A 21,755-nucleotide genomic window follows, 5' to 3' on the forward strand; every position below is an offset into this window, starting at 1 on the left:
ATCGACAATGACGCTTACATCGTCAATGGGACATAACAACTCAGTTCCTAAGGTTGGTGGCGCATTGACGATGTAAGGATTGGTTAATATTTCTTACAGCGTCATTATCTATGGGTGATGATGACCACTTACCATCAGATGGCCCATATACTCGTCCGCTAACCTATACCATATTTTTTTTTTCAAAATATTAATATTCAATGCTTGCTTTGTAACAATATATGAGTTAAACGCAACTTATTAAGTATACAGGAGATCAATGAACTGGACGTTTGAATTGTTTATCGTCTCAAACATTCCCAAGCGACTAATTTGTTCACACATTAACATTATAATTTAATTCATTTCATGCGTACTGATCTGTTTTCTAAATCAAATCAAATCAAAATAAACTTTATTCAAGTAGGGTTTTAAAAGCACATCTGAATCGTCATTTAACAATTAAGTGAAGCTACCACCGGTTCGGAAAGTAGATTCTACCGAGAAGAACCGGCAAGAAACTCAGTAGTTACTCTTTTTTAACATTTAAAAATACAAAGTCTACCAGTAGTTGTCCGCTGCTTCGATCGCGTTTAGGGTGTTGCTTGTAATGTGTCAGGTAAAAAAGTCTACGTCCCTTCTTGAAGTTCAAGTTTGCTTCATACAAAATTTCATCAAATTCAATTCAGCGGTTTGACTGGGAAATAGCGACAGACAAACAGAGTTACTGTCACATTTATAATGTTAATAATTATTTAGATTAATTACATAACTAACATATCATATTAACTGTCCCTTTATATCCTTACGGTAAAATAATCAAAGTAACTGATTATGTTATTTCAAGAAACCCCACCCATGCCGTATCATTCATTCGTATCGGTCGTTGTATCGACACTCGATACAACTTCAACGTGTGAACATCACTAGAATTTCAATTATAAACAGTCGTGAACAAAATAACTTTAAAAAAATACAGTTTAATCGCAACGAAATGTTAATGTTAATTCAGATTCTGAAATTAAATAACTTATGATTTAAAAATGTAATAGTTCTTATAAAGTTAATTGAAAAATGTTGCCATAGATTAAAAATTTAAAATATTGTGTCTTTGCTTGGATTATTTTTTAAATAAGTGTCATGTCAAATCTTTAATCAAAATCTACTAATTTAGTTTCTTAGCACTTTAGGAATAGTAAACAAGACAGAGTCTAATTCATTGTAAAGACATATATAGACAAGGCCAATTTCCCAGTAAGTGTAGATATTTGTACGTTCTAGGTCATGTTATTCCAGACATTACACGTTTGAATTAAGAACTAAAGAAAATGTCAATAACACAGTCAGTTGCTTAACTCCTGTCGTTGGACATTTTCAGCCAGTTTTTCGAGAATTTTTTGGAAGAAAAAATAATCCAATGTTTATTGCCTCGGCATTTGAACCATGTAAACTAGTGAAGCAGCCAAATATAATACGAACACGAAAAATATTTCATCTTCTTTAAACATAACGTTGGTTAAATAGTCGTAATATGTAAAATAATTATAAGTAGACAAATATTCATTAATAATGCTAATTTAAGAGGTTATTAACATGGAATGAGGCACGATCGTTTGGTGTGAAAAGTACACAATTTGCGTTGTGTTAAAACTTCGTGTTAACTATTATAAGAAAAAAAATATATTTAACGGGGATTTTATGTTATCTTAGCAAAAAAATTCAATCATATAATTGATATATTTGAAGAAATTTGCAAAATAAAATCAAAGAAACAAATACTGCTCTAGTTTAATGCAGAGTGAGGTCTGATATACGCCTCGTATGTGTCTCCTGAGCGACTAAGAAAAACATAGTTTTCTCTGTCGTGTGGAGGCCGTAACATATATTTGATATATTGTAGGTAATGGATAAATATATGAGTCGAGATGGCCCAGTGGTTAGAACGCATGCATCTTAACCAATGATTGCGGGTTCAAACCCAGGCAAGCACCGCTATTCGTGTGCTTAATTTGTCTTTATAATTCATCTCGTGCTCAGCGGTGAGGGAAAACATCGTGAGGAAACCTGCATGTGACAAATTTCAAAGAAATTCTACCACATGTGTAATTCACCAAACCGCATTGGAACAGCGTGGTGGAATATGTTCCAAACCTTCTCAAAGGCAGAGGAGGCCTTTAGCCCAGCAGTAGGAATTTACAGGTTGTTGTTGTTGTTGGATAAATATATTAATATAATACCTATTGAAAAAATAATGCTATGGTGTACAAACTTTAATACGAGGTCTCCTGTACCGGTGTTAGTGTAGTTTTTAAACCAGGTCTTAAACGCCCCCTACCACAGGAATGGAAAAAAATAAAGAATGATGCCACTGCCAACGTGCTAGAAAGGTATTATTGGTTTTGCAGAATCAAAAGCTTGGCATTATTGTAAATATACATAATATTGTTGTATAATATACATAATATATTGTGACGAGCAAACAATTAAATCATTAGTCTTATTGTTTTTAACGGAGTCACAATTGTAAATCTTGCAGTTTACAACCGTTTCCTTGTCCGCGATCGCTAAATGTTTCATAAGTACGTAATAATTTTGACACGAAACTATCAAACATCGAAGCGATTTTGAAATTCGAATGCTTTTTGACATTTGAGTTTATTGTGACATTAACGGTTATTTGAAAAATACGCAACATGGCCGCCTTACTCCACCCATGTTACTTGGTAAATGTTTGATTTGCGAACATTTTCTTATCATGATGAACTTTTTTAATAAAACTTGTTTTAATTATAAAACAACTGCGATGATTTTTATTCATGTTATTCTGATTTAGATTTTATGGTAACACTGTTGCATCGTGGTTGGCTGGTTAAGGAAGGGGAATTAGCTCGGTTGACCAATTGGATGACTGGACACATTGTGAGGTGACAGGAGAAAAAAGAAGAGAAATGGAAGAGAGCGGTCGGTGGTCAGAATCCGGGTTTAATGGGGTTATCTTCAAAATTAAGGGTGACTGATTGTACAAATTGGAATTGTGTCGATTGAACCTATGATGTTAAATAAATTTATTTATATCTAATCGAACTGAGTTTGGATTTATAAAACAACTATCGTTAAAATTTTAAGCTATTTGTTAAAAAAAAATTAATACATTCAAATTTTCTGGAGTACTTACTGTTTGCAAAGTTTTTAAACCTACTATTTGTGATTTTTGATTAGGCTCTATTATAACAACTTTTTAAATATGATCGATAAGTCACACTATCTTACCGACTTTTTAAAAAAAATAAATCATTTTATGCAACACTTAGAGGCAGGTTTTCTGCACCAGTATAAATATAGTATACCCCGATTCAAAACGAGATTGTTTAAAATATAATAAACTAAGGTTTTTATATCCTATGTGTCGTAATTGCCAGACGAAAAAAAAGAGACTTGCATAAATTATAATTTTTATTGGCAACACTATATATATATAAAGGTATTGCACAAGTCATCTAACAATATCAATTTTTTTTTCTGTTAAAAAAAAACTAAGAGCTACAAGTTAAAGTTTATAAACGAAGTACCTATTCTCGTGTACCATAATACATTTGATCTGGACCTTCTCAGAACTTTCACTTCTGTTTCAAATTACAAGATGAACGCGATTTATTGGGAAACATTGTACTTAGCTTACGTTTATAACAATTGTGCACATAGATGCTATGAGGTGGCATTGATGAGTTATTAGAAGGTAGCTATTTATAGACGCTATTTGGCGTTTTAATTTTTACTATAAATTTGTTGTATCATCTTGTAAAATACGAAGACTTTTAGGGTATTTTTAAAGCATTTCTTGAGAAAGCGTTTCTTGAGAAGAAGATTTTCGAACAATTCGATGGTTTGTAAATTTTCATCAGACATTTCAGATTAGATATCGTATCAGATATCAGATCATAATCTTTTCCTTCATCGGCGAGCTCGAGATCAAGGTTGTGGTCCACAATATCAGGGGGCAGGTTAAAGTAAAGAAGGCTATGATTTGATTTGCCTCACTATAATACTAATTGCTATTTGACTCGTAGGTCAAACCTTTAATTGTTTTATGGGAATTTTCTTATTTAAGAGGATTTATGTTTGAACAAGATTTTGGGTACATGACAAACTCGTACATGGCATAATCGGAATGTCCATTTTTAATAAATGCATATCTGCTTATAATATTGAAAACGACAAAATCTGAATTTAAAAAGGATAATACCTTAGTAATAGTTTACGAAAAACAACTTATGAATTATACCAAACATGTATCGCAATAATTTCTCGAGGTCTAAACGTTTTGGTATCTCATTGATTCCATTGACCGATGTTACATCTTTCCTGCAAACTTTTAAGGAAACAGCAGTGATTACATAAGTAAACAGCTGAACTTAGCGATGTTGCCCTCATTAACCGTGCATTCCAATGCGTCTTATTGTTCAACACTTCATTTTTGTATAGGTAGCTGGTCTCACAAATAATGGAAAGTACATTGGAACTGTCAGAAATATTAATAATTTGTCATATCACCAATGCCACTAACCTTGGGAACTAAGTTGTTAAGTATCACGTGCTTTAAGTAACACTGGTCCACTCATCCTTCTAACCGAAATAGTATTGTGTTTGGCGGTAAAAATATATAATATTATTATTAATATAGTCGTATACTTTTATCAACAAAGGAGGATCTAATGCAAAATGTGTTTTTGAAGCTATACTTGTAGATTTTCAGATTAAACAAACAATCATCTTTACATAGTTATATTTCAACTATAAACTTAAGTGCGTGAAAATTAAGCAGCTTACCCGAGTTTAAAACCACTGTTTATTAACTGGACCAATCCAAATCCAGCTTGATAATATGAGAATCAATTATGGCTTTATTGAAAATATTCATATAATGTCTATAGTATTCGTTTTATTTTACTCGTTCCTTGTTCTATTTAAATTGAGATTCCAGATATAAATATAACAGAACTATCAATTAATCTATTGTTTACATATGTGGATAATGGACACGCGCTCTATTCAATGCTAAATACAAAGTAAGTTTGTATTTACAAAATTGAATGCTAAAACTAAAACGGTTTAACTTGGTCAGTAGCTGGTTTGGTCACTGTTTGCGGTACGCTGTCAATGACTATTTGTGTTTTGTCAATAATAAAAGATTCTTCATATTTTAACGCAAGATATATGTTTGTTTTTTTTTTTTTTTTTTTTTTAATAAAGACGTTTCCGACTTGTGTTGAATTCACATCACTGACATTGAGTGATCACCGCCGATACAACTAGCTCTGTCAGAAATATTAACAATTCTTTACAGTACCAAATGCGTATCAGTCTAAGGAGTTCAGAAGTTTACATCCCTTGTGCTTTTGATTACACTGGCTCACTAAAACTTTAAATCATAACACAACAATACTAAGTAGCGTTGGTTATGAATAGAAAAAATGATAATTGGGTGGAATCTACCAAGTAACTAACATACATATTTTATCTGAGAAATGTTTCAGAATTCTTGATAGTAATTAATTTTGGTAAGTATTCTAGTATAACATGTAAATTTAAGAAGAATGAACATACAATTCTTACAAAAAATGTTCCTTCAACAAGAGTATTCCTTGTAGTGACAAAAACAACTAAATTCGCATTTGAATGTTTCAAATTCTTCATTGAAAATTCACTTAAATATGTTACAGTTCCAAGTAAAAGGTAATATAAAAAAAACGTAAATTTAAAACAATAGATGCATTAATCGCACACCCTTATGTTATCAGACCTTATGTTAAGTAGAATTTCATAGGGAAAACAGAAGACAGACAGAGTTTGACAAAAAAAGTCGATCAGTACGTAGACAGCAGATACGTGAACCCTGACTTTTACGATAGGTCATCCGCTTCATCTTTCAGTTGTTCAACGCAAATATATTGTCTTACAATAAAAGATTGTCGAGATGGCCCAGTGGTTAGAACGCGTGCATCTTAACCGATGATTGCGGGTTCAAACCCAGGCAAGCACCGCTGATCCATGTGCTTAATTTGTCTTTATAATTCATCTCTCACTCAGCGGTGAAGGAAAACATCGCGAGGAAACCTGCATGTGACAAATTTCATAGAAATTCTGCCACATGTGTATTCCACCAACCCGCATTGGAACAGCGTGGAATATGTTCCAAAACCTTCTCCTCAAAAGGGAGAGGAGGCCTTTAGTCCAGCAATGGGAATTTACAGGCTGTTGTTGTATATTGTCCTACAATAAAAGATACTATTTAGCAATGATGTTCTAGTAAACAGATATGTTATTAACGCGCAAAAAGTGAAGACTAGAAAACGTCCTAATTGGGTCGTTTGCCTTCAGTCGTTTTACGTAGTAATACGTTTTACGTAATTAAAACATCTAGTAGTCCCTTTATCTTATTGTTTTTATCAAGCTATCCTTTTTACTTGTAACGAAATGTAAAATAAACAGTCCCCGGCGCGGCACACTTTTTTCTGTTGTTTAGTATTATGACATATCTGTTTATTAGAATATCATTGCTATTTACGAAGATATTTCAGCAAGCAATAACTTATTGAACGTAATTCTAAAAGTTTATATATTATGTTATACTTGGTGGTAGGGCTTTGTGCAAGCCCGTCTGGGTTGATACCATCCAACCTTGAGATATTCTACCGCCAAACAATAGTTGGTACAGTTGTGTTCCAGTTTGAAGGGTGAGTGAGCCAGTGTAACTACTGGTACAAGGGACATACCATCTTAGTTACCAAGGTTGGCGGCGCATTGGCGATGAAAGGAATGGTTAATGTTTCTTACAGCGCCATTGTCTATGAGCGGTGGTGACCGTTTACCATCAGGTGGCCCAGATGCTCGTCCGCCAAACGGTAGCATAACATAAATATATTTAGCTTAAAAATTGATAATGAATCCTTTTCATACGACTTGAAGTGTATTTTGTATTTTTGATGGTCGTGTATTTAAGACTATATTAAAGTAAAGGAAAATTCGACTAGAGAACAGAAAAAAAAAATTTAAACGTTACAAAAAACCCATCAACGCTTGGTGACAGTATCCAATTTTCTGTGTTTGAATCAAAAACACAAAGAAAATAAACAATAGTATAATTACATTACAAGTAAACGGTACTATAATGGTTAATTTTTTCAGTAGCAGCGGAATTTTTTCCTTAAAGGCCTCGGAACGTGCCTTTTTTATTTATAAAATGGTAGGAAGATTGGCAGATGGGCCATTTTTAGTGAATCATCGCCACTGATCATCTCTTACGTCCTGGTAACCTAACCATCATAAAGTAGGTAAACGTATGGTTGATTAAACTTACCAGGGCTGGTGAGTCCAACGGGCCAGCAGTATTGGATCTGGTCCTTCGTCGATCACTTTCCACGTCCGACGGTCGATCGCTCTCCCTCTCCGAAGAGTTTTGTCGTCGCCTTTCCTCGCGGTGCTCTTTGTATCTTCTATCTTCTTTTATTGTTCTTTCAAATCTAAAGATATTTGTTTTGGAAATTTTAAGCGTCAATTAACACCTTTTATTTGTTTTATAGAACAAATTAAGATCTTTAGTTTCTGCAAGAATATCCAAGTCACTAATTTGGTCGAAATGAACCTCCTGTCTTTTAATTTTGGTATAGCTATTTTACTAAAACATTAATCTCAAAAGGAAGTTTTTGATGGACTCAAGCCGACATGGAATTTAGCTTTGTTGGAGATACGAGGTATACAATTTACGTTTTCTTTTTTATCACAGTGAGTTTGACAAGAAAAATAAACTACAGCTTTTAATTGTTTACCTTCCTTCCATGTCGGAATCTCTGTACTTCTCTTCTCGTCTCTTTTCGATGCTCTCACGGGGATCGGGGCTCCTGTATCTGTCTATATCTTCCCTTGAACGTCTATATTTCATGTCTTCTTTATGATCATCTCGCTTTCTTACATCCAGGTCACTAGGTTCTGGGTCTGTATACCTAGGCGATAAATAAAATGCATATCATATCATTTATCTAAGAAAAAAGAAGAATATAAACAGTTACCATAAATGCTGAGACCTGGAAGGCGTTTCTTGAAGCTTAGATGCAGAATTTATATTTGTAATCATTTAATTACTTAATTTAGTGAGCTATGAAATAGTTCAACAGATTGAGGTCTTTGTTTTCCAAGGAAAATGTTTTGAAAATTAATTTGTTTTCCTAATATATGAATTATTCATTTATAATTCATCTCATGCTTAAAGATTAAGGAAACATCCTGAGAAAACTTGTTGAAGGATATAATGTTTGCACAAAAAGAGTGGCGACAAAAAGGCGTGAATTTGGAAGTGGAAAATTTAGAGTATCTTTTCTTGGATGTGAATTTACTTATTTAAATAAAATGTTTTATGATCTCCTTTCTAAATAAAGACATTAGCTAGAAGCAATTATTGATTTGAACATAATACAAGTGTAAATACACTATAATATACAAGTCTTTAGATCTGATTCACTATTTTTCGAGATCACTTGAGTTTACTGATTGTACCTCAAATGTGCTTATTAGGTACCTTTTGTACTCAGGGTCGTCTTTGGCAAGATGTTCAGGGCTCTTGAGCACCCGGGTGCGAGTTTTAGGCTGGACTATCTCTTTCTCTTTCTTGCTCTTCTTAGAAGAGTCGCGGGAGAACAGTTGTTTCATCTGTAAAATAATAATTACTTGAATATTGTGGTTTATTTTTTAATTAATTAAGATAAAAGCATTACTTTCGTTATGTTAAATGAATATTAAACAAAAAAGTTACCTTTTCGAGTCCAGAAAGCTTTTTAGTAGCTTTCGGCGGCTTCGCACTGACTTTATCATCGTGTCTACTCGGACTTTTCTCATAACGGCGCCCTTTTGAATCTAAAAGCGAACCATCCTCAGCACTTCTGTCTCTGGGGATATAATCGTTTCTATTTTCTCTATAATCTTTGTAGTTTGCCAAGTACTCTCCATTTGCGTATATTTGCTCACTTGGATAATTGTCTTCAGTGTGTTGTCTCTCGCTAGCCAAAAACAAAGACGTGTTACGAACATCCTCATCGCTTTCATGACGTCTATGTCTAGTTCTATGAATTTCCCCGATGGAATTATGTCTAAAGTCATTTTCGATTCCAGAATCAACAAGACGGTTATCGAAATCGAAACGACGCGGGGACATCTGTTCGCGATAGTAGTCCCTACTATCACCTGAGTCATGACGGCGTATACTGGTATGGTTCTTAATATCTTTGTCTTTATTTTTAGCACGGCGGAGTGAATTGTGATAAGACTCATGTTTCGTGTTGTATCCAAGATTGGCGTAATCTTCCTCTCGCTCCTGCGCTATTTCTGGGTTAGACGCGTAATGACCTTTACGTTTGCCGAACCAGTCATCTTTGAATTTATATTTTTGACCACTTTGAAGCAGATCATGACTAGATGTAAAATGTTTTTTTACTTTGTATTTCTTCTCTTTATATTCATCTGGTGAAGATATTGGTTTACCAGGATTTGATTCTAAGCTAGGTGGCTCATACTCTGGTTCAGGTGGAAATATTTTTCTCTCATCTTTGTATCTAGATGGATTCAATGTATCGATAAATTCACGACGATCTAATTCATCGTTGGATGATTTCTTAGTAGTTCTTGATTCTGTGTTATATTTTATTTTGTTATTATCTGAATCATATTTATAATCTTCTATAATTGTACTTTCAATTCCATCTCTCTCTAAGGTATGGCGGTAGTATTTAACAGTATCATTTACATACTTTTCCGTTTGCTTCATTCGTTTTTCTGCTTCATATATTGGATCATTTTCGAGATATTTTGAAATTGGTTCATTAAAATTTATCTTTTCACGCTCAAATCTTCTTGCATTTAAACGAGACTCGAGGAGTTCTCGTCTATGGCTGAGCTCGTTAAAATCTAAGTCAATCTTGGTGTCCGGTTCGAATGGCTTTTTCTTTGTATCCATTCCGTCAGCTCTTCCTCTGAAGCTGTCAATAGGTCCATGTTTATCTATCTCTCTTTCATTATAATCGTTTGCATACATGGGTTCAATTTCATCAAAACTCATTAGCTTGTATTCTCGAAATCTTGGCCTTATGGGTGATTCTTTTATATTGAATCCTTCATTAAAATTATATTTCGAATCGTTGTTCTTGTAATTGTAATCAGCTATGCGCTCAGACGAATATTTATGTCTTTCTTCATATCCAAGTCCTTCGTCTTCATCTGAAAAGTTTCCATATTTTTCTCTTGACGGAGAAAATGTTTTATGCATTGTTTGCTTAGGAAAATGTGGGCGTAAATCACCGTTATCTCTTATTACTTGAGCATAGACGACACCTTTTTCTGTCATTTTATTAACAGGCGTCGGTACTCTGTCGGGGCTTGTGTTTCTTATGAAAAGATTTGGATCCGGACTTGTGCTTGGCTTTGTGTAAGAAAATGGCTGATTTATATTAGTACTGTTCGGTGGTGATATCAGATGGGATTTAGGAGGGGATGAATGTTGATCTTCTTTGAGAATTCGTACAATATGACCGACCGTATTACCTCTCGTTAGCGGAGGCTTTTCAGGAGGTTGTTGGCTGCTGTGTTTCATTTCCTTATGACCATATACGTTTTCTTCGATTTTTCGTATACTTTCTTTAATTTTATCTTTTATCTCAATGGGACTATCTTTTGCTAGAGAAGAATCTATTTCATCGACAAGATTTGTCTTTTTTGCGTCTGTTTTGCGCTTGGGTGTCTCAGTTATTGGTGGCGATTGTTCCTTTTCTGAAGATTTACCTCTTTTTATTCTGTTAGGTGCTTTAGGTTCGTTTTTCTCTGGAGTTTTGAAACGAGGTGGTTTTTCGATAGGGTTTACCTTCTTGCTATCAATCGAAACTGGTTCGTCAGATTTGTTACTGTCTCGTTCAGATATTTTTTCTTTATGCAGTAAATCTAATGGCGATATCTTCTTAAAATAATCTTCTCTCGGTGAGCTTTCGATTATTGGCGATAGTTGTGTCTTTTTATTTCTCAACGACTTTAAGAATTCTTCCGTTTCACTTCCAGACCTTTTCCGTATGGGTTTGTTTTTGTTAAGATTCGTGTTAGATTTTAAATCAGATACGTCACTTTTACTCCTCTTGACGATAACTGAAGGCTTCGTTGTTACTACCACTGGTGCATCGGGGCTTTTAGTTCTTTGAGCTCTTCTAAATAACGTAGAAAGGGATGTCCTTTCTTTCTTCCTCTTAGGACTTACATCACTAGTAGACCTACCAAGAGGTGTCTTAGAATTACCCTCTGGAATACCGCCGTCGTCACTATTTCTACGATCTTTGTCTTCTCTGAATTTTCTTCTATGCGGAAGAGAGAAGAATTTCTCAGGTGGATGATCAGCTGTGCATGTGACGCTTTCCGCTTGAGCAATGACTTTGTTAGCTTCTTCGATTAGTTCTTGTTCGGATAAATGTGTGAACGGTTCCTTTCGTATCGTCCGGGGCTGGTCCGAGGCAACCCGCTCTCGCGGTTTACCTGCAATCAAGCAAATATATCAGATATTTAAAAATAATAACGGTGTTAGTTAAGATGTCACTTTGGAATCATTAATTTGGATACATAATTATTTACTATCCTTTTAACATACATATTCAAATAGTAAGCCAGTGGAATAAGAGACAGTGAGTAACATATTAGATATGGTTTACAGCTTTTTGTAAATGCATTTAAGCTTTTTGCATCTTTCAAAGCCATAGTCTATTTACAAAAGTGAAGAGTTACTATCGTGTCCTGAACTATTCAACCAATCAGCTGTTATTTTAATATAATATAAATTAATACAAAGATGGAAGTAAATTAAGTACTATTAATTGTAAGCGTATTACAGAAGATGAAAAAAATAAATTGTAAAGGCATAGTGTTGCATTATTATTTTTAGTACGTAAACACAATTAATATTTATTTGTTATTAACACGTTTTATCTTATAACTGATATTTCTTCTTTATTAATTACTATAATCCAAGCAAAAATGATATTATAACATGTTAGTACGTATTGCTCCCTACGGGTTTGCTTGCGTTTATAGGTTTGAAGTACGAGTACTACGTATAAAAGAAGCCTATCTGGTTTCTTGGGGTTTAAGCTTGCTTCATAGAAAATTACATCGAATTCGATTTAGTGTTTCAACATTTCACGAGGGAAAAACCAAGTCAGTTTCCTATTACCAAGGATTTGTATTCGGTTTATAATTTTGTATTACCCTTTGTTTTATAAATCTGAGTGCCTTTAATACTTTTCTTTTATAAAGCTCTTGCTTAAGAGAGCCAAGACAGGACGCACAGTGAAAGTCTTGAACATTTTCACTTTTAAAAACAAAACAAATGATTATGTTTTGTTTCGAACGAACATTGAATGTTTTATTTTAAAGAGAATGTGTACTTGAATCATGTGACACTAAAAGCTTAACATGTTGAAAATAAAAGTGATTTAAATTGTTTTATTGAAAACGATCCCGACTGCAATAATTTCTCTTACAATTCCCCGGTACTTGTATCAATATTAAGGACCATACTTCATAATCTTCTTATGATATAGGAATTCATTTGTAACCTATTTTTCTAAATATTATTATCGTCCACAGCGTCGAAACTTAAATACTAGTGACCTGTGCAAAAGTCTATGCAAACACAGGTACACAGTTTCCTTAATTGTCAAAGTCTGATTGGACGAAAATTCGGAGAAAGATTTGGGGTGGGTTCAGGTTATCACCTGATAGATTTGGTAGTAGGGTTTTGTGCAAGCTGGGCTGGTACCGCCTAATCATCTCATACATGTGTGATTTGAAGTGAGATTGGATTAATGTGATTATAGTTATAAGGGACGTATCAACTTGATTCTCTAGGTTGGCGGTGTATTGGCGATGGAAGATATTGTTAATATTTCTTACAGCGCCAATGTTGGATCATTTGATAAAAATAACATTGTGATATCAACTTCCTAACTTTGAGATGCTACTTAGAATGTCTTAAAAAATAACTTTTATTGATGTGAGATTCGATCCCGGACCTTCCCTATCATAAAGTAGTTACTAGATCAATGGTCATCATCAAATTACTGTTACTAATAATTAATATGTACAAGTGTGAGACATGATGATCATGCCGCTTGACACACACAGATGTCGTCAGTAGTGCGTCATGTAACTCGATCACACTTATTTTTAGCGCTGACTTTCAACAAAAACAACTTTTCGGCAAGTTTTTTGACTTATCTCCGTCTACGGTTTTAGAGATCTGTCGTGTGTTTCGAAAAACTTTTGAGTCAAAATATACAATCGGAACATAATTGTTATAACACTAGCGATCCTCCCCGGTTTCACATAGTTGCAATGATGATACTAAATATCCTGTATAATGTCTTACAATTTTTACAGTTTTTCAGCCATTTTCTATTGTATTGTGCATGTACGTGTTATATATATCAACCTTTCTGTGGAATCAATCTGTCTATTAAAAAAACCCGCTTCAAAATCCGTTGCGTAATTTTAAAGATCTAAGCATACATAGGGACAAGCGGTAAGCGACTTTGTTCTATACTATGTAATGATGATTATTATTAATTTTATTAATAAAACTTTGGCCATTTTGATGATATATTCTGCGCTCGCGCATTGACATGACTTGAAAGTTGAATAATTATTGCTATGTAAAGTCTTTAGTCATAGCTTAACTTTAAAATAGTTGTCGCGCGAATCTTCTCAGATAATTGTATCTAGACAAAGCATTCGTGTTAAAAGACATTAAAATATATTGCTACCATAACAATTCTAGCTTAAAATGTACATCGTATCAAAGTTTACGTAACTATTAGTAGTTTAAGTAATGATTTAGTTTTTTCATCACTATTATTCAAGAGAAAATGTAACTTTTTTTACAGATGGCTTAAATTTCGCAAGATTGCTTCTTCGATGTTCAGATGACAAAAATAAATAAAATCACTACTACACTGTTCTTTTTTTAAATTAATTCAAGATTTTATAACATAGTTATGCATTTAAACACAAGCATACATAAAAGTTGTTTGTTTGTGTGTGTACGTTGCTGACGTGTCTAATGAAGTAAGTGTAAATGAGAAAAACGAATAAAATAAAGTTTAAATTTCGAATACAAATGTGTTGCCAGGACTAAAAATATGATAATTAACGGTCGCTTCACACTTGACGTTCAGACTTTAGTGACACGGAGCCAGTTCGTGCCTTGATAATGTTTATAAAACAAGTTATTATTTAATGCCTATCATTTAGATGAAGTTTAAGGATTTCGCTCTATTTATCTGTTTGAGCTGAGATGGTCCAGTGGTTAGAACTCGTGCATCTTAACCGATGATTGCGGGTTCAAACCCAGGCAAGCTCCACAATATATATGTGCTTAATTTGTGTTTATAATTCATCTCGTGCTCGGCGGTGAAGTAAAACATCGTGAGGAAACCTGCATGTTTCTAATTTCATCGAAATTCTGCCATGTGTGCATTCCCCCAACCCGAATTGGAACAGCGTGGTGGAATATGTTCCAAACCCTCTCCTTAATGGTAGAGGAGGCCTTATCTCAGCAGTGGGAAATGTAGAGGCTGTTACTTTATCTGTTTGAGACATTTAGTTTGTTACGCAAATATAGTGATCACTAGAAAATAACCGAATTTTTATCCGGTGAGTTTCCTTCGCCGGTTCTTCTCCAGTTTACCGAACTGTTGATAGTGTTTAATTTAACAATTAATAAGTAAGTGTAATTCTATATTAAATAAAGGTATTTGATTGAATTTTATTTAATACATATGTGTGTGTGAGTGTATATTTACGCGCTTGTGTGTAGGTATCGTACACGTGTGTGTGAATTATAAAACAAACAAATACGAATACATCCCTGATTTAAAATACTTACAATTGTGTATGTGTGCGAATAATACGTGTGTTTCTTATTTATTGCTTATTATACAGTGTTTGTAAATGAGAGCTAAACTATACATGTTACAATTTAAAATGCGAATTATTTAATACTATGTTGTATTAATGAGTCGTAGTACAATCTTAATGTAATTATATTATGTAAAAATAATTAATATTTTTTATTAACGTGCAATTTATTTGCTATATTTATTTTATTGATAAAATCATTGAGATAAATATAGAAATTCATATGAAAATTTTTAATAATAATTGATTGTGATACAGCTGATAATTAACTTATATTTTATCTGTATTTCGTTTTTAAAAGAAAACTCAAACTTTGTAATCATTGTTTAGCGGGTGCTTAGGAAATATTGACATCTATTTTTGTCATAACTGATTTGACATTTGAGTGAAGAAGATAACAATGATCAATGATGTTCTAGTAAACAGATATGTCATTAACGCGCAAAAAGTAAAGACTAGAAAACGTCCTAATTGGGACGTTTGCCTTTAGTCGTTTTCATCATAATTATGCCAGTAATACGTTATAATACATCATAATTATGTAGTAATACGTTTTGCGTAATTAAAATATCTAGTTATCCCTTTTACTTATTGTTTTTTATCAAGCTATCCTTTTTACTTGTAACGAAATGTAAAATAAACGGTCCCCGTCGCGGCACACTTTTTTCTCTTGTTTAGTATGTTGTATAACATATCTGTTTATTAGAATATCATTAACAATGATTAACCAAACACTCCCTAAAAATATTTATTGCCATATATAAAATTTAAATTGAATAGAAATCATCTCTTCAGTTACTTGTCTAAAGCATTTGCAGCGTTCACTTGTATTTAGATAAGCCGGATCGAATGATTTCATGCTTGTTTTTTGAGTTTTTTTGTCCAGAGAGTATTGACTCTGCGTGGGTGCACAACAATGTATTAACGTCTTAATATTAACTGTAAAATCAGCCTAATGATGACTGCATCCTTAAAAGGATTTGTATATAACGTTCGTGTTATAATATAGTTAGATAAGATCTTTATTCACACCATACTGCGCCAGATTCAAAGATGGCGCCTGTAAAAATGTTACCGCGTTTTCAAAATGTTTGCGTGAACTGGATAAAGTTTCGATGATTTAAAAATAATGTCTCATACATAGAAGAATATTTATTATGTATATAGATATTTTATAAAAGTAAGTTAACGCGGAACCACTTTTCCCGATTTTTAATGTCCTAACGTGTAACGCCTTTAAAAATTGCCATCCTGTACAGTAGACGACCAAGTATGGTGCTTTTGAGAAAGGATATTTTAAGTAAAAACTTTAATAATCAAATCAAATCAATCCATCAGCCCATTTCCGTCCACTGCTGGACATAGGCCTCTCCTATTGCACGCCACTGAGATCGTTCTTGGGCTACTCGCATCCAGCTCCTACCATCATCAAAACAAACTTTATTCAAGTAGGCTTTTACAAGCACTTTTGAATCGTCATTTTACAATTAAGCTACCACTGGTTCGGAAAGTAGATTCTAATTTTCCACTACTTTGTCGCCTCAGTTTTTCCATTTCATTATCATCAATATAAATTACTTTGTCACTTGCGGTTTCACTCGTGTTTTCGAGCTGGGCATCAGGTTAGGTATAACGATTAGCCTGTACTCTATTTCCACCATGAAAGAAGAAAGACTATAACATTAATTCATCATCATCATCATCAACAGCCTATTTTTGTCCACTGTTGGACATAGGCCTCTCCCAGTGCACGCCACTGTGGTCTTTCTCCGGCTACTCGCATCCAGCTCCTGCCTGCCGCCTTGCGTATATCGTCACTCCACCGTGCCTGAGGACGTCCTACACTACGTTTGCCGAGACGCGGTCTCCACTCTAGAACACGTTTTCCCCAACGGTTGTCGGTTCTACGACAAATATGACCAGCCCACTGCCACTTCAGCTTACTAATCCGGTGGGCTATGTCGATGACTTTGGTTCTTTGACGGATAACCTCATTTCTGATGCGATCCCTCAAAGAAACGCCGAGCATAGCCCTTTCCATAGCACGCTGAGCGACTTTAAGTTGGTGGACCAGCCTTGTCGTGAGTGTCCACGTTTCGGCTCCGTATGTCATGACGGGTAGGACGCACTGATTGAAGACTTTCGTCTTAAGGCACTGTGGGATCGACGATGTTAGGATTCGACGTAACTTCCCAAACGCTGCCCAACCCAGCTGAATTCTTCTATTCACCTCGTCCTCAAGGTTGTTTCTACCTAATCGCAGAGTCTGCCCGAGGTAGACATATTTTTGAACAACTTCGAGAACGGTACCGTGTATCGTAGTCGGTTCCGGTAGAACATGTTCATTGAACATGACCTTGGTTTTATCCAAGTTCATCCGTAGGCCGATACGCATAGAAGAATCAGCCAGCTCGTTCAGCATTTGTTGTAGGTCCTGCAGCGTTTCTGCCGCGATGACGATGTCGTCTGCGAATCTCAAGTGAGAGATGTATTCGCCATTGATGTTAATGCCACGTCCTTTCCAGTTCAGCGTCTTGAACATATCCTCCATTGCATTAGTGAACAATTTGGGGGAAATAACGTCCCCTTGTCTCACTCCTCGATGCAATGGTATGGGATTTGTTTGCTGATTTTGTACTCGGACGGACATGGTGGCAGCTTCGTAGAGACATCTCATCACTTGGATGTATCGCCAATCAACTTGGCAACGCTGCAGGGACTCCAGAACAGCCCAGATTTCAACCGAGTCAAAGGCCTTCTCATAGTCCACGAATGCAAGACACAGGGGCCGATTATACTCATGGGACTTCTGTATAATCTGCCGCACTGTATGGATGTGGTCTATGGTGCCGTATCCGGTCCGAAACCCGGCCTGCTCCGGGGGTTGGAATTCGTCGAATCTTCGCGCAAGACGGTTCGTGATCACTCTTGAAAACAGCTTATAGACATGGCTCAGTAGGGATATGGGACGATAGTTCTTCAGCAGGGTTTTGTCTCCCTTTTTGAAGAACAGGACGACCACACTCCTACTCCACGCCTCCGGAGTTCTCCCTTCGAAGAGGACAGAGTTAAAAAGCGTCTGAAGTTCCCTAAGTACCGGTTTACCTCCCGCTTTTAATAGCTCTGTGGTAACGCCGTCCTCTCCAGGGGCTTTTCCATTTTTAAGCTGTCCAAGAGCAGTCTCGATTTCGCCAATACTGACTTCAGGCAGGTCTTCGGAGAAATGGCGTGTTAATGTAGCTCTAGGATCCTCAAACCCTAACATTAATTCCATCCTACCATTCCTATCTAAAGTCCTTGAAAAGCTAGTATTCCACCAATTAAACCTCTTCCTTAATCAACACTCACTTCTTAATCCTTTACAATCCGGCTTCCGTGCAGGTCATAGTACGGTCTCTGCTCTCATTAAAGTTACTGACGATATTCGGTTAGCCATGGACAACAAACAACTCACTATTTTAACACTTTTAGATTTTAGCAACGCATTCAACTGCGTTGATCACGATGTTTTACTGAGTTTGTTAAGCTCCTTTAACATAATATCTCCATCAGTGATTGAGTGGTTTCTGAGTTACCTCAAAGGCCGTCGACAACGTATACGCCTTAATGAGACGTTTTTCTCATGGTGTAATGTCCAGGCAGGGGTACCTCAAGGTGGCGTCTTATCTCCCTTGCTCTTTGCTATTTTCATTAATTCCATTTCTCAATATATTTCTTCCTCCTACCATATGTATGCAGATGATATTCAAATTTATCGCCACACTACGCTTGAAAATCTTCACATTGCGATTGAGGGCATGAATTACGACTTACAGAATATTCACCAATGGAGTAAGCTGTACGGACTTGCTATAAACCCCGGGAAATCACATGTCATCATTATTGGTAGTCCGGGCATGGTCTCTAAGGTTAATTACGCTGATATACCGTCTGTAGAGTACAATGGTACCTGTTTACCTTACTGTTCCGTTGTGAAAAATCTAGGGGTGTATTTAGATCAAACATTATCTTGGTCAGATCACTTGAAAGAACTGAGCAGAAGATCCCTTCTACCAATTCCTACCAAAATTATGTTAGCAAATTCTCTCCTTTTACCTATTCTTGATTATGCCGATGCAAGCTATACTAATCTGACCGAGGACCAACTCAATAGGCTTGAGCGACTTCAAAATCTCGCCATCCGGTTCATATTCTGCCTTCGCAAATATGACCACATTTCTGTATTTCGTTCGAAGCTCAAGTGGCTCCCTATTCGTTTTCGCCGGAACTTGCATATTTTGTACTGTGGGTTATTTAATTTAAGGGCTCCTTCTTATCTAAAGGAGAAGTTTGAATTTCTAGGCGATCCTTATCTTTTGAGATCTTCCCGGAGTCTTACACTCAAAATACCGGTACATAAAACAAAATTTTACAGTGACTCTTTTACTGTTCGGGCAATTAAGTTGTGGAATAATTTACCATTAAATATAAAAAAATCCAAAACACTATTAATTTTCAAAAATTCTCTAAAGAAGTTTTGTCTTGAATCTGCATAGAGACGATTTATATTAGTGCTTATTTATTAGTTTAGTTATAATTATTTATTAGTCTATAATATTGATATGTATATGTGTGTTTGTGTATGTGTATGTATATATATATATATATATATATATATGTATGTGTATGTACATATATGTATGTATGGGTATATGTATGTATATATATATTATATGTACATTGTATGAGTATTTATATGTAGATATTTGTATGCAATATATGTATATTACCGACTTAGCACCACCTACCCAACTTTCATACAACCTCTCTCCTTATTGGGTTGTCTGGAAGAAATGGCTACTTAGCCATAAGACCGTTGTACTCTACAATGTTATATATAATATTGTAACATATTATAATGTGTAACATGTTGTGTACAATGAAGTATAAATAAATAAATAAAATTAAAATATAGATTTAAGGTATTTTTTATTGTCAATCGAGCGTCAATTCGCCTTTAGATACAATTCCAAACAAAATCTTGTACAAAAATATGCATACCACCTTGTGCATAGTATATTTTTTATTTCCCACTTTCAACTAACTAGTTTAATAAAAAAAGACGCGTAACAAGATAGTTAATTTAAGAATAAGGGTTGCCAACATTAGAAAAAACTTTTAGATTTTTTTAAAGTTTGAATTCCACTGTTATATAAATGTAGGATTATGACAAACTATAATTTTAGGCCTTTAGGCCTAAGCTTTACTCGGTGGTAAGATGGCGGAGGATTTCCGCAGGCCCACTTATGTGAGCACAATTCAACTGTTTATTATACCACCAAGTATAATTACAGTACGCTAATTCCAATCAAAAGAGGAGTAAATATAAAAAAATAGATTTGAATACTCCCGGTGAAATCATAATAGCTCATTTATAGAACAATATAATCACTAAGTACAAACATTTCTTGATTAAATAATAATAAAAATAATTATTATATAAATGTTTATTAATAATACACGCACTTTCTCAAATTTACTTATTTATTAACTTGTATCTTTAACACCCAAAGTTCCGATACCAATTCGATATTCATAACTCATTTAAAGTACGATACGAGACTTGGACCAATGAGATCGCGTCAATTTAATAACATAATTGTTGATTTGTTTGAGGTACGATAGATTCAGTGTAATTATAATGTATTTAATTGCTTTTAACTTGGCCCATTAAAAAAATTAAAGCTCATATCAAAAAAACATACACACAAGATTATATTAAAGATAAAAAAGCGCGTAATAAGTAATTATTGATTTCTAGGCAGGATGTATAAAAAAATATTGTACGTTACTGACATACTCTGTAATTAAAATGGTGGAAATAAGTAACTAATGAGTTTCTATCCGGTTCTTCTTGTTAGAATCTAATTGAAAAATCGGTGGGAGCTTTACATTTAAATCGCGATCTATAGTGCTTTTATGAGCATACTTAAATAAAGAATGTTTTGATTTTGATTTATTGACCTATTTTATTTATTGATTTTGAAGGTTAATTCAGGTTAATCAGAAATATGTGAAGACGGTACAACAATTAAACAAATATATTAATGTAATCTAGCTTCCAAACCTTAACCAAGCTTAAAGTAAAAAACATCTTGAAAAATCGTTAATTTGGCAAGTGGAATATTGGATACAGCGGTTGGCGATGCGTTGGCTGTTGGACTAGAACAATCGCCAACCCTAGTCGTGTGTGTTTTTCTATTATTTACTCAAGACGTTGATCGTGTGCCTTCAAACTTGAATAACAGTAAAAACAAGTTAGCTATTGGCATATATTTGCTGATAACGTTATTTTTACAGTATAAATGACGCGCTTAAGACATTATTTGTTGTATTTTATTATCAAATTCTAAGTAGATACGCGCGTTATAGTTTACAAGATAAAGTATATTCATATGATGTTCACACTTATGTCTTGAAACCGGTTATATAAGATGTTATAAACGATTTAAGTAAAGTAATATTCTTATTTATTGCTAGAGCAAGAAAACCAAGAGCCACCACACTATAGTGCTGTGGGCATGTGTCAAAACTTCAAAGCATGTTTCTTTTTATGGTGTTTATCGTTATCGCTTAGCATTAGATAGATAGATATATAGAACTGTATATATCTATAGTTACAAGCGACATAGAACTAAGTGGTACTATAATGAGATTCAAGTCTTGTGGGAGTTTGAGTTTGAAAATTTGTTTTTGCACACATTGTGCTCAGTGTTACCCGCTAGCTCTAGTGGATTGTTCTC

General features: G+C 34.6%; 1 protein-coding gene across 1 annotated transcript in view; it reads right to left on the reverse strand.

The window, feature by feature from the left end:
* LOC124540347 (trichohyalin) overlaps positions 1-21,755 on the reverse strand; it is a 104,462-nt gene that overhangs the window by 12,953 nt on the left and 69,754 nt on the right. Inside the window, exons 4-7 of the mRNA XM_047117863.1 lie at positions 8,786-11,538; positions 8,552-8,682; positions 7,806-7,979; positions 7,337-7,499 (exon numbers count right to left, since the gene is read on the reverse strand). Of these exons, the coding sequence (XP_046973819.1) occupies positions 7,337-7,499; positions 7,806-7,979; positions 8,552-8,682; positions 8,786-11,538 (3,221 nt within the window). The remainder of the gene's footprint in view (positions 1-7,336; positions 7,500-7,805; positions 7,980-8,551; positions 8,683-8,785; positions 11,539-21,755) is intronic.

This window comes from Vanessa cardui, chromosome 24, assembly GCF_905220365.1.
Source record: "Vanessa cardui chromosome 24, ilVanCard2.1, whole genome shotgun sequence".
In the NCBI taxonomy this organism is placed as follows: Eukaryota; Metazoa; Arthropoda; class Insecta; order Lepidoptera; family Nymphalidae; genus Vanessa; species Vanessa cardui.